Source organism: Octopus bimaculoides, chromosome 28 (genome assembly GCF_046866305.1).
Source record: "Octopus bimaculoides isolate indiv1 chromosome 28, ASM4686630v1, whole genome shotgun sequence".
Taxonomy (NCBI): domain Eukaryota; kingdom Metazoa; phylum Mollusca; class Cephalopoda; order Octopoda; family Octopodidae; genus Octopus; species Octopus bimaculoides.
This window is the reverse complement of record NC_142955.1, coordinates 21,504,762-21,518,062: the sequence shown is the minus strand read 5'-3', so window position 1 is coordinate 21,518,062 and position 13,301 is coordinate 21,504,762. Positions and strand designations below refer to the sequence as shown.

Genomic DNA, 13,301 nt, shown 5'->3' with positions numbered 1-13,301 from the left:
AATCACTTACATTGTGACTAGGCTCCCTTGTTTGGCTTCGATCTTGTTCGAGATGGAGACAATTGTGATGAACTGCGGGGGTACAACATGATCTGGCATTGTCTGGATGTAACAAAAACAAAAAACAACATCATTAAGAACAGGAAAAAGGGGAACATCTAGGTGGTGCATGGGTATTGCTGGAAATAGCAGCTAAATAACCCTACTCTCAAATGATACCTTTAAATGTTCACGGCTGGAAGTGTTTTCATAATAGGTCTGCTGGTTTGGAAAGGACCTGGGGTTAAACAGCAACACTGACATAATGGCTTCAGATTTTGGCACAAGGCCAGCAAGATTGGGCACCAGCACCTCTGGGTCTGTAAAATTAGGGATGTTCAACAGGAGGGGGTTGCAGGGGATGAATGTATATGCAAGACCAACGAGCAGAATCGTTAGCACACCGGGAGAAATGCTTAGCGGTATTTCGTCTGCCGTTTCGTTCTGAGTTCAAATTCCGCAGAGGTCGACTTTGCCTTTCATCCTTTCGGCGTCGATTAAATAAGTACCAGTTACGCACTGGGGTCAATGTAATCGACTTAATCCCTTTGTCTGTCCTTTTTTTGTCCCCTCTGTGTTTAGCCCCTTGAGGGCAATAAAGACATAGATACACAAGGGCAACTAAACTTTTACTTAAATATTTGTTGAAGTTAGTTAAAAACTAAAAACTCAATCAATCGATTGATCAGTAATAATTGGACAACTTACAAAGATCAATGGACTAGTTGGTTGATCTGATTGGTTAGCATTGATCTTCTCCAGATATTTGTAATATTTATAACGACTGATGGCCGCACACACAGCTGGGTCACTGTCAACGTGTTGGATATAGTTGTGAAACTGAACCGGGTTCCTGGAATAGAGAATATGGCAGAGGTGGTGAAGGTGGTGGTGGCAATAGTTGTAGTGCTAGTGTCAGAATAAAAAGACAGGATGGTCACAACTGGAATGTTTTTGATCATAGGTCTGCTGGATCAGGACAGGCCAGGGGTTAAACAACAGTAATAAGAAGGAAGGAAACATTAGATAATTGTAGTCCTTGATACACTATGTCTGAGTAAAAGACAGGATGATCACAGGTGGAACGTCTTTGATCACAGGTCTGCTGGATCAGAACTGACCTGGGGCTAAGCAACAACAAAAGATACATTAGATAATTGTAGTCCAAGATACACTATGTTTGAGTAAAAGACAGGATGGTCACCGCTGGAACAGCTTTGATCATTCGTCTACTGGATCTGGACCGACTTGGGTCTGAACAACCACAAGAATGGAGACATCAAATCATGTAGTCCTAGATACACTGTGACTGAATAAACCAAAGGATGGTCACAGATAGAATGTCTTTGATCACGGGTCTGTCTGGATCAGGACTGACCTAGGGTTAAACAACAACAACAACAAGGAAGGACACATTAGACAATGTAGTCCAAGATACACAATGTCTGAACAAAAATCAGCATGGCCACAGGTGGAACGTCTCTGAACGTCTGTTGAACCAGGACTTACCTGGGGCTAAACAGCACCAAAGAAAGAACGAAAGGGTTGGAAGTCTACTCACCGGACCCTTCGGACTTTATCTGTTGGGTTACTGGTAGACTCAGGAGAGGAGGTGACGAGTAACTTTGGTGGCTTCGAACTGGAAGAAAAAGAAAACTCAAAAGAAAATAATTCTATATTTTAGAAAACGAGGAGTTGTTTACGTTGTTTACATTGTTTACATTTGATGGACAGGTGTCCTCCACCTTGTTTGTTGTCACCACAACGTTTCGCCTGATGTCCCCTCCACCCTTCCTCATGCGTTCCGCTGGAATTTTCAAACCCAACCCGTTATTTGACGAACGGGATCAAAACTGTTTTCATTCCTAACATATGTGGCTGGTGTTATCTTTCTGCTGATATTTTTTCAAGTCCCTGCCTGGGATTGAACTTAGAATCCAAGGGCTAGTAGCCCACGCTCTTATCCACATCGGCAATACACCTGAGGAATGAGAACAGTGTACCCCATTAGTCAAATAAAGGGTGGGGTTCAAAATTCCATCAGGACACCTGATGAAGGCTGGAGAATACACCAGCTGAAACGTTGTGCTAATAACAAACAAGATAAGGACGCCTATCTGTCCATTACTCTTTTACTTGTTTCAGTCATTTGACTGCGGCCATGCTGGAGCACCACCTTTAGTCGAACACATCGACCCTAGTACTTATTCTATCGGTCTCTTTTGCCGAACCGCTAAGTTACGGGGACGTAAACACACCAGCATCGGTTGTCAAGCGAAGTTGGGGGGAAAAACACAGACACACAAACATATATATATACATATATACAATGGGATTCTTTCAGTTTCCGTTTACCAAATCCACTCACAAGGCTTTGGTCGGCCCGAGGCTATAGTAGAAGACACTTGCCCATGGTGCCACACGCTGGAACTGAACCTGGAACCATGTGGTTGGGAAGCAAGCTTCTTACCACACATATGCCTACACACACACACATATATATATAAATGTGTGTGTGTGTGTGTGTGTGTGTGTGTTTGCATGCTTGTATTGACAGACAAACCAAAAGGAAAAAAATAAGAGACTGAGAAATAGACAGCCATTATCCTACCGTATTTCTTGGTTCCTGTCTAAAACTCCAGACTGGACTTCAATGTTTGGTTCTACAGGAATTTCACTGCAACAGACAAGAACAAAGGTTAGTCTCTCTCTCTCTCTCTCTCTCTCACTCACTCACAAACACAATTCTATGGAGGCACAGCTAAACACATATATACCCAGACATACGCATAGAGTCAAAGGTACAACCAACATACATAGATGACTATACATACTCTTTACTCTTTTACTTGTTTCAGTCTTTTGACTGTGGCCATGCTGGAGCACCGCCTTTAGTTGAGCAAATCGACCCCAGGACTTATTCATTGGAAGCCTAGTACTTATTCCATCGGTCTGTTTTGCCAAACCGCTAAGTTACGGGGACGTAAACACACCAGCATCAGTTGTCAAGCGATGTTGGGGGGACAAACACAGACACACAAACATATATATATATACATATATACGACAGGCTTCTTTCAGTTTCCATCTACCGGATCCACTCACAAAGCATTGGTCAGCCCAAGATTATAGAAGACACTTGCCCTAGGTGCTACGCAGTGGGAATGAACCCAGAACCATGTGGTTGGTAAGCAAGCTACTTACCACACAGCCACTCCTGCGCCTATATATATATATATATATACATACATATATATATATATATACATATATATATATATATACATACACACACACACACATACATACATACACACACACATATAAAATATAATTAAGATTCAGCTGAATTAGGTACTTAAATGGAGGCACCTTGCTAGTTCAGTAGAGTTCACACACCCCAACATACACACAGGCTACCCAGGTTTCCAGCTTGCCTGATGGCAAGTGGGCCCCTGCACCATATATGGGGGCCCATGTTAGTATCGAATGGGCCCATCTCCTCAAGTTTGACAATTTTTTATTCAACCCTGGAAGAATGCATTATTTCAGCCTGGCTGTGTTTGTAGGCAGGTGAAAAGAATACTTTTAACAAAAAAAAAAAAAAAAGAAAAAAAAATGATAGCATTGTGTTTTGCGGGTGGGCCCACTTGTAGTTGCAGGTGGGCTCCCTTAGTCTCCTGTCAATTAATATTTTTAGAGTCAGTTTGCCACTGAACATGTCTATATATTCTGTATATTCCAAAAGTATCTTAATGTAATCCTTATTGTCCTCTACACACACTAAGGATTTTCTTTATAAGGTTGTTGTTGGCACTCCGTCGCTTACGACGTCGAGGGCTCCAGTTGATCCGATCAACGGAACAGCCTGCTCATGAAATTAACATGCAACTGGCTGAGCACTCCACAGACACGTGTACCATTAATGTAGTTCTCGGGGGGATATTCAGTGTGACACAGTGTGACAAGGCTGACCCCTTTGGATTACAGGCACAACAGAAACACGAAGAAAGAGTGAGAGAAAGTTGTGGTGAAAGAGTACAGCAGGGTTCACCACCATCCCCTGCTGGAGCCTCGTGGAGCTTTAGGTGTTTTCGCTCAATAAACACTCACAACGCCCGGTCTGGGAATCGAAACTGCGAACCTATGACCGCGAATCCCCTGCCCTAACCACTGGGCCATTGCGCCTCCACACACATATATATATATATATATATATATATATATATATATATATATATATATATATATATATATATGTCCCATTTACACACACAGACATATCTACAAACCCACACACACCCATATCAACACACATACACAACAAGAACAGCAACAACAAAAAGTGCCTCACCTCTGGCTGCTGGCCTCACTGCAGCTGGCATTAGGGTCAAGCCTCTGTCCTGAAGTGACCTGAATGCTTCCAGTCAGCTGTGACCGATCCTCCTCCTTCTCCTCAGCTTCTGCCTCAGGGGGATAATCTTCCAGAAGATTCTGTGTTTCATTGCCGCCATCTGCTTCCATTCTAGAGAGAGAGAGAGAGAGAATTTAAATTTCAATGTAATCCTTTCTGCTATAGGCACAAGGCCTGGAATTCGAGGGAAAGGGAACAGTCGATCACATCATTCATTCAGGAGTCAACTGGGCCTGAATGTGTGGAAACCACTCGTAAACCTATGCTTGGCTCACGGCACAGAATCCTTGCCTGATAAGTTGTTTGAAGCACGACAACTGTTTCGGCCACTGTTTACCCCAACAGAAAACAGAATTTCATGGAAGCACACTGTTCCTTTGTTTCAGCCATTGCAAAAAATCGTTGTGTGTGTGTGTGTTTTATACAATGGAGGAGAGAGAGAAAGAGAGGTGGGGGAAGAAGATAAGGATAAAAAAGTAGAGACGGTCGAGAGATAGAAAAATAGAAAGGAAGATAGTAAGAGAGAGAGAGAGAGAGAGAGAGAGAGAGAGAAAGAGAGGAATAGGGAAGAGATAAAAAAAGGATGTGAACTTTGGTAAAGTAAAATATAAACCCACCCCACAAACCCCACCAACATTTAAAATAGCAAAATAACCCAGAAATATTCACCTCTTGAATAATAAGAGGCTGCTATCTCTCAATCCTACGTCATCGTATCTCAGTAGGCAGAATCCTGCTGTAAGCGCCCTATTTAACCCCTCGTAACTTTTGGGATTTTGGGAATTTGCTGAAAAGTTTTGTGAATTTGTGTTCTACACACAGGAATTCAAATGATTATGCAAAAAAAAAAAAAAAAAAAAGAAAAAGAAAGGTTTTTGTGTGATTCTAAAGGCAATTTAGCTGCTGTTTTTAGCACATCTCACAACCACCTGTTACCTTCCTCGTATTGACGTTTTTCAATATTTTTCTCTCCATAGACACATCTAATGGAATAATGATGCACCCAAGGGTGGGGGTGAGGGGTCCATTGCTGGGATTTAAGCAAAAACATCCAGATTTTAAACGGATTAAAAACATTCAAAAAAGCATAGAACTTTTAGGATTTGTGAGTTGGGGTAGAATTAAAAAAAGCAATTCTTTTTCCTAATCGTATGACTTTTATATTAGAAACACTGGACTCTTGGACTCTAGATTTGGTATAAATATCTGCCTGCGTATGCTCATAATTTATATGTCATATATATATATATATACACACACACACACATATATATATATGTGTGTGTGTGTGTGTATCCAGGTATATGTATGTATATATATTTTATATGCTCACACACACATGTTCATACTTATATATGTATACACACACATATACACTCACATGTATTGTTATGTTGCTAAGAGTTTGTTTGTGTTGAGTCACCATTGTTGCGAGGGTGAGTTGGCTGTTATTGTCGCTGTGGTCTTTGGGGTGAGATTAGAATGGATTAGGCTGGGCTACTTAAACTGTAAACAAGAACAAAACTCATGAAGATTATTCAATTTATTTCGGGAAAGGCTTTACATGTTTATAACTCTTAATTTTAACTAGTTTCAGCCATTACACTGCAGTATATATATATATATATATATATATACACACACATATATATATATATATTGGAAGGTTTGGAGGTGATGTACAGGAATTATATATTAGAAAAAATAATAATCAGGTACTCAGATGTCTGGATGGTTGTATATTTACATATTTTTATTCATATGTCACGTTTTATAAATTAGCGCTTTCACCTAGTCTTGTAGGTTCATCATATATATATATATATATATATATATATATATATATATATACACAAACATATATATACATATATATGTGCATTTTTTATATTCTTTTTTCTTCAGCAATGCCGTTGTGTTTCAGGAACACTTATGGCAACAGCCTGGGTTTCAGAAGCCAACACTTTTTTAAGATTCTCCCAAAGAGCCTGAGCGACCTACACAAAGTGGATGTAGGTGTTTTAAAGTCAAAACTGGATCTCTTCCTGTCGAGAGTCCCAGATGAACCTACCTCGCGGCAAGAGGTGCAAATGAGGGCAGCGACATCAAACTCCCTTATTCGCCAAATGCCACATATGAGGGGAGGGTCTCAATAATAACTGTAACAAAACGGCGGTGCCCCAGCATGGCCATGGGGAACATTTAGAATATGCAAATAAAGCTCTTATTCCACTATGCCAACCACAGTCTCACGAATGGTGAAACAGTTTTTTGGGGTGACATCGAGCTGTGCCGATAAAATGTAGGATAGATGTAGTTAAATAAAAATGACCCTTGGATGGAATTTACAAATATTTTAACGCATTAAAACATTCACATATTTATAAATTCCATCCAAGAATTATTGATATTATTACTGTGTGTATGTGTGTGTGTGTGTGTGTGTGATTTTAGATGCTGTATCATCACCATCACCATCACCATCACCATCATCATCGTCTTCTTTATTGTTGTTGTCCTTATCAGTGTTTCCAGGCCCACTTTTCTGAACTTGCATGAATCTCCTGGAATTTATTGAGGCAGGTTTCCTGTGCCAGCTTGCTCTTCCGGTCGTCTGATTCGAAACGAAGCAACACTTCCTCTTGCCCAGACATCACTTCACGTACGACAGGAAGCACAAATCCACTTGTACGATGGTAAAATATACTTAAAACCATCACGTCACCTCAAATGACGTGTGTGTGTATACATATACATATATATATATATATATATATATATATATATGTATATATATATATATATATATATATATATATATATATATACATACACACACACACACACATTTTGCCACACATGTACAAACCAACTTACATAAAATAGTAAGTATCCATCTCCTTGTATGGACTCGTATAACAGGTCACATTATAATCCAGTCCAGGCAGCTGAAATCCAGGATATCTAATGGATAAAAGTATTTCATGAGGAGTACACAAACCATCATCTCACATCTGACTTTCTATGGTTTATATATAAATATATATACACACACAAAGACACACATATATACATGTATATATATATATATATATATATATATATATATATATATATATATATATATATATACACACACACACACATTGGACACTACACTCTGTTTAGTTGGGGCAAGTGAAATCAAAATCGTGATTGAACCAAATTCAATGACTGGCACCTGTGCCAGTGGAGCACTAAGAGCACCATCCGAGCGTGATCATTGCCAGAGCAGCTGTCTGGCTTCCGTGCCAGTGGCACGTAAATAGCACCATTTGAGCGTGATTGTTACCGGTGTTGCCATCCTGGCATGTGAAAAAATATTCAAGCAAGGTTGTTGCCAGTTCCGCTGGACTGGCTCCTGTGCAGGTGGCACGTAAAACACACCATTTCAAGGTCTGCGTGCCACACCACCACAGCTCCACCCTTGTTTGCCGGTTTTATGATAATGCCGTTGCGGCATCAGAGACATTGAAGAGCCAAAAGTTGGTAGATGCTTTCAAATTGATTGACTGCTTGGAACTGGCGTCCAGTGGGATGGTCCCACTCTCAAACTATATGGTCATTATATTGAGTTTTGTTGAGACAAAGTAAAATAAACTTTCAGTTCGAAATTGACCATTTCAGTCTTAATGACCTGAATATATATATACATACACAGAGGAGTTCAAGACAGGTTGCCCCTGGGAGCTCCTCTATGCTGATGACCTTGCCCTAATTGCGGAGTCACTATCAGAACTAGAGGAGAAGTTTCAGGTGTGGAAGCAAGGTCTAGAATTGAAGGGCCTTAGAGTCAACCTAGCTAAAACCAAAATCCTAATAAGTAGGAAGGTAGATAAAACACAAACCCCTTCAGGTAGATGGCCCTGCTCAGTATGTAGAAAAGGAGTAGGTAGTAACTCTATAAGATGTACCCGGTGCAAGCTATGGACACATAAGAGGTGCAGCAACATCAAAGGCAGGTTAACTAGCAAGTTAGTTTTTGTTTGTGGCAGATGTTCAGGTGCAATAAAGACTGCAAACAAACAGGAAACAACTTCTATCTCATTCCAGGGTGAAAAACTAGAGGTAGTCGATAGCTTCCGCTATCTGGGCGACCAAGTTAGTAGTGGGGGTGGGTGCGCTGAAAGTGTAGCTGCTAGAATAAGAATAGCCTGGGCAAAGTTTAGAGAGCTCTTACCCCTGCTGGCGACAAAGGGACTCTCACTCAGAGTAAAAGGCAGACTGTATGACGCATCAGTTGTGGCGTGCAAGAGAGACGATTGCGCTGGTATGGACATGTGGTGAGAATGGAGGAGGATAGCTGCGTGAAAAAGTGCCACACCCTAACAGTTGAGGGAACCCGTGGAAGAGGTAGGCCCAGGAAGACCTGGGCTGAGGTGGTGAGGCAAGACCTTCGTACATTGGGCCTCACCGAGGCGATGACTACGGACCGAGACCTTTGGAAATGGGCTGTGCGTGAGAAGACCCGGCAAGCCAAGTAAGATCGTTGCCAGTGCCCCTGGACTGGTTCTTGTGCGGGTGGCACATGAGATGCACCATTTTGAGCGTGGCCGTTGCCAGTACCGCCTGACTGGCTCCTGTAGGATTTTCGAGCGAGATCGTTGCCAGTGCCCCTGGACTGGCTTGTGCGGGTGGCACATAAAAGACACCATTTCGAGCGTGGCCGTTTTCGTGCGGGTGACACGTAAAAGCACCCACTACACTCTCTGAGTGGTTGGCGTTAGGAAGGGCATCCAGCTGTAGAAACTCTGCCAAATCAGACTGGAGCCTGGTGTTGCCATCCGGTTTCACCAGTCCTCAGTCAAATCGTCCAACCCATGCTAGCATGGAAAGCGGACGTTAAACGATGATGATGATGATGATGATGATACACACATATACACACATATATATATATATATATATATATATAGAACAGGTAGTGTGACATCTGATGATGTAAGATATGTACATAGAATTAGGTTGATTTGCTGCCTAAAGTCCAACTTGAACTGTAACTTAAACAACAAGAATGTGATATCTATCTGAATGAGGATTTGCCTATAGGCAGTGTTTTAGTCAAGCTGGTACATTTATAATAGGATATATACACAAACAGACAAGCTATTGGTATCTGGGTAAATTTAACATTTTGTTTTCAGTCATTAGGTGCTATTTCCTATTTGCTTCTGTCTAGAAATCAAAGGAAATCTCTACTATTCCCTTCAACCTTTGCTTTTGTGACCTGACAATGTTTTGAAACTCACCAATTTTTCCATTACGTTTCAGACAGATTCAGTGCAGAGTTGCTGAAGCAGAAATATCGTTATAGCAAATATTCTGCTCAGCACCACAGATTTGCCTGTCAATTATGTGACCTTAACCAGTTGAGCATATTCCTGAGTAGCTGAAGCTATGTGCATCTCTGATCATGAGCGGGAGTAACGAGGATGCATCATAGCCATATGTTGAAAGGGATTCTTTGGGGTTTCAATAAATGTAACAAAAGCATAGTTTGAAGGAACTATTAGCCATTTTTCATACTTTCTAGGGGGTCATCTAAAATCATGTTACACCATATTATAACATTTGTATATTTAAATACTCACTTTACATAGGGGTAGAACTGAATATTACAAGAAACCAATGAAAGATTAGTTGTGCCAGTGCCCCTGGACTGGTTCCTGTGCAGGTGGCACCACGTAAAATACACTATTTTGAGCGTGGTCGTTGCCAGTACCCGCCTGACTGGCCTTCGTGCCGGTGGCATGTAAAAGCACCCACTACACTCTCGGAGTGGTTGGCGTTAGGAAGGGCATCCAGCTGTAGAAACTCTGCCAGATCAGATTGGAGCCTGGTGCGGCCTTCTGGTTCACCAGTCCTCAGTCATATCGTCCAACCCATGCTAGCATGGAAGGCGGGCGTTAAACGATGATGATGATGATGATGATGATGAGATATACTAGGATTCTCCCAGAACAAGCAAAGTAGCTAGTTCTAGAATCTCTAAATGAGATACAAGTGGTTACGATACAAGACAGTCATATTTTTTCACCACTCTAATGCTGCTGTTCGATACAGAACTATGTCATTACATTTTAACCCCATGAAAACATCATTTCCAACTGGTTAGCAACACACAACCTGTGTCTGATATACTGTAAGAGCGAATCCCCCACCTCCAGCTTGGCCAGACCAGTAGACCATTGTTTCTGGGTCTTTATTTATCAGTACTGGACACCTGCCTGCTAGAGATGGCAGCCATTTGTCCATACTCACAATATATATAAGTAAAGAAGTGACAGAAGGCTGCTGATCTCGTAACGAGCAAAGTAGCCATTTGTCTCAGAACAAGTCTGAATTCTTGGTATTAGGTAGTAGATAAGGCTGGACTCCGAAGCTGGATGCAAAGAAAGACGACATGGTTCCAGGTTCAGTCCCACTTTGTGACTCTTTGAGTAAGTGTCTTCTGCTATGGCCTCGGGTCGATCAAAGCCTTGTGAGTATGGATTTGGTAGACGGAAACTGAAAGAAGCCCATCATATATATATATATATATATATATATATATATATATATAGATGTCAACACTCCTGTTACAACGTGGGACCTTGAAGACTGCTAAAATGCAAGAAAGTATGCTTGTCCCTTAATTTTCAATACTTAATTTTCAATAAGACAATCAATACTTCATTTCATTTTACTGAATATATTATATATATATTATATATTCTATATCCTACATTAATATTATAAGAATATAAATTAAACATAAAAAACAGACAGATTTGGAATTCCTTTGGATAATATATTCCTCTATACACTATCATACAAACCCCTTATATCATCATCATCGTTTAACGTCCGCTTTCCATGCTAGCATGGGTTGGACGATTTGACTGAGGACTGGTGAAACCGGATGGCAACACCAGCCTCCAATCTGATTTGGCAGAGTTTCTACAGCTGGATGCCCTTCCTAACGCCAACCACTCAGAGAGTGTAGTGGGTGCTTTTACGTGTCACCCGCACGAAGGCCAGTCAGGCGGTACTGGCAACGGCCACGCTCAAAATCGTGTATTTTATGTGCCACCCGCACAGGAGCCAGTCCAGGGGCTCTGGCAACGATCTCGCTCGAAAATCCTAAGAAGGCCAGTCAGGCGGTACTGGCAACGGCCACGCTCAAAATCGTGTATTTTATGTGCCACCCGCACAAGAGCCAATCCAGGGGCACTGGCAACGATATATATATATATATATATAAGTTTATGTATATATTAATATTATCTCAGTTTAAAAAAAACCTTGACAATGTAAATATGTTAATAGTTACCATGGGTAGCAAAAATCACACAAAAAAAAAAACAGGATATTACACCCTTTTTATAGGTAGAGATAGCAAGTTAAAGCGATGCATTTTGAGTAGATATGAATAATAACAATAAACGGAACAAAACGCATATAAATAAAATTTCATTTTAAAGGAACTTTTATTTATATGCGTTTTGCTCCATTTATTGTTATTATTCATATATATATATATATATATATAACAAAGGAAATTACGAACGCAAGAGAATAGCTGTGAAAAAGCCTTAGAAAATCAGCTACAAATACCCTTATAAGAGGGAAAAGAAGCCGCTAGAGAAAATAGAACTCTGCACCTATCAAAAATACAGACAGGTATAGAGTTCGTATTTCTGTAGGAGCAATTTGCCCGTCTTCTAAGGTGCTTTCACAGCTATACTCCTGCCGTCCGAGATTTCTTCATTTGCAGAATAAAAAAACACCAACTCACTCGGTGCTTTCATGTATGTTTATATATACACACACATACACACGAGCGTACGTTCGTTCATTCATTCATACACACATAATACATTAATAAATACATACATATACCCGGTTGATATTGAAATTCCATTGAAGAAGCCTTGGATCTTGGTTAGAAACCGGAAGAAATCTTGAAATTAAACTGAATGACGGCATACACCGAACGGCCAGTGGTTTGTATATCCGAAAAAGAAGCACATTCTAAGACATTAGGGCAGTAGTATGGACACAAAACGAATGGTCACCCTCTGACCCGCCTCAACATGCAACCTTATAAAAACTTATACGCCACGCTCCATTAGTAAAGCGAAGCAAACAGTTCAGTGATATAATATAAACACCAGCATACATACAAATATACTACTTACGTTTTAGGAGTAAGGATATAGATCCAGGACGGAATGTATATATAAACATATATATATCAGTATATATGTGTGTTGAGTATAGCCAGGTGTCCGGGACGTCCCATCAATGCTCAGGAGTTGGTCCAGTCAGAATCACGCCTCAGTGCTTGTCACATGACAACGTTTAGAGTTGCTTCCCTTGAGTATCAACGACCCACACGAAAGACACCACGTAGATTCCTAAAAATAGAAGCTAAACCGCCTGAAAATCGCAGGCTAATGCCGTAATAGAAGTTTTGTTTGGCACTCGTTCGCTAATTCAGTCGTAGGTGGGCGTGGTTGGAATGCTTCGGACCTTAAGTCTGATTCGATTTTAGGATTGGAGAAACGGTAGGTAACGGGGGGGGGGGATAAATAGAAAACAAGACAACGGTGTCATTCATAGTCATATGACAGGTCACAGGTCAGCAACCGTCCTGGCTTTTAGTCAGATGAGCTGTGTACAAATACAGGTCTTCGTAAACACACATAAATGTGGTTGGGTGATAAAAAGCTTGCTTCCCAGCCTCATGCTTCCGTGTTCAGTCCCAATGCGTGGCATCTTGGACAAGTGTCGTTTGCTATAGCCTCAGGCAAATTAAAACCTTGTG

The 13,301-nt window shown here is 40.9% G+C and overlaps 1 protein-coding gene across 9 annotated transcripts in view; it reads right to left on the bottom strand.

Moving 5' to 3' along the window:
• Window positions 1-13,301, bottom strand: part of LOC106879237 (neutral amino acid transporter 9) — a 49,033-nt gene that overhangs the window by 19,155 nt on the left and 16,577 nt on the right. The window contains exons 1-6 of one of the 9 annotated variants that reach the window (XM_089344651.1): window positions 12,673-13,266; window positions 4,394-4,564; window positions 2,651-2,716; window positions 1,601-1,678; window positions 748-892; window positions 11-102 (exon numbers count right to left, since the gene is read on the bottom strand). In XM_089344651.1, the coding sequence (XP_089200777.1) occupies window positions 11-102; window positions 748-892; window positions 1,601-1,678; window positions 2,651-2,716; window positions 4,394-4,563 (551 nt within the window). In that variant the 5' untranslated portion in view covers window position 4,564; window positions 12,673-13,266. Of the gene's footprint in view, window positions 1-10; window positions 103-747; window positions 893-1,600; window positions 1,679-2,650; window positions 2,717-4,393; window positions 4,565-12,367; window positions 13,267-13,301 lie in introns of those variants that run through there. The other 8 variants (XM_089344646.1, XM_089344650.1, XM_089344653.1 and 5 more) reach the window with 8 other exon arrangements.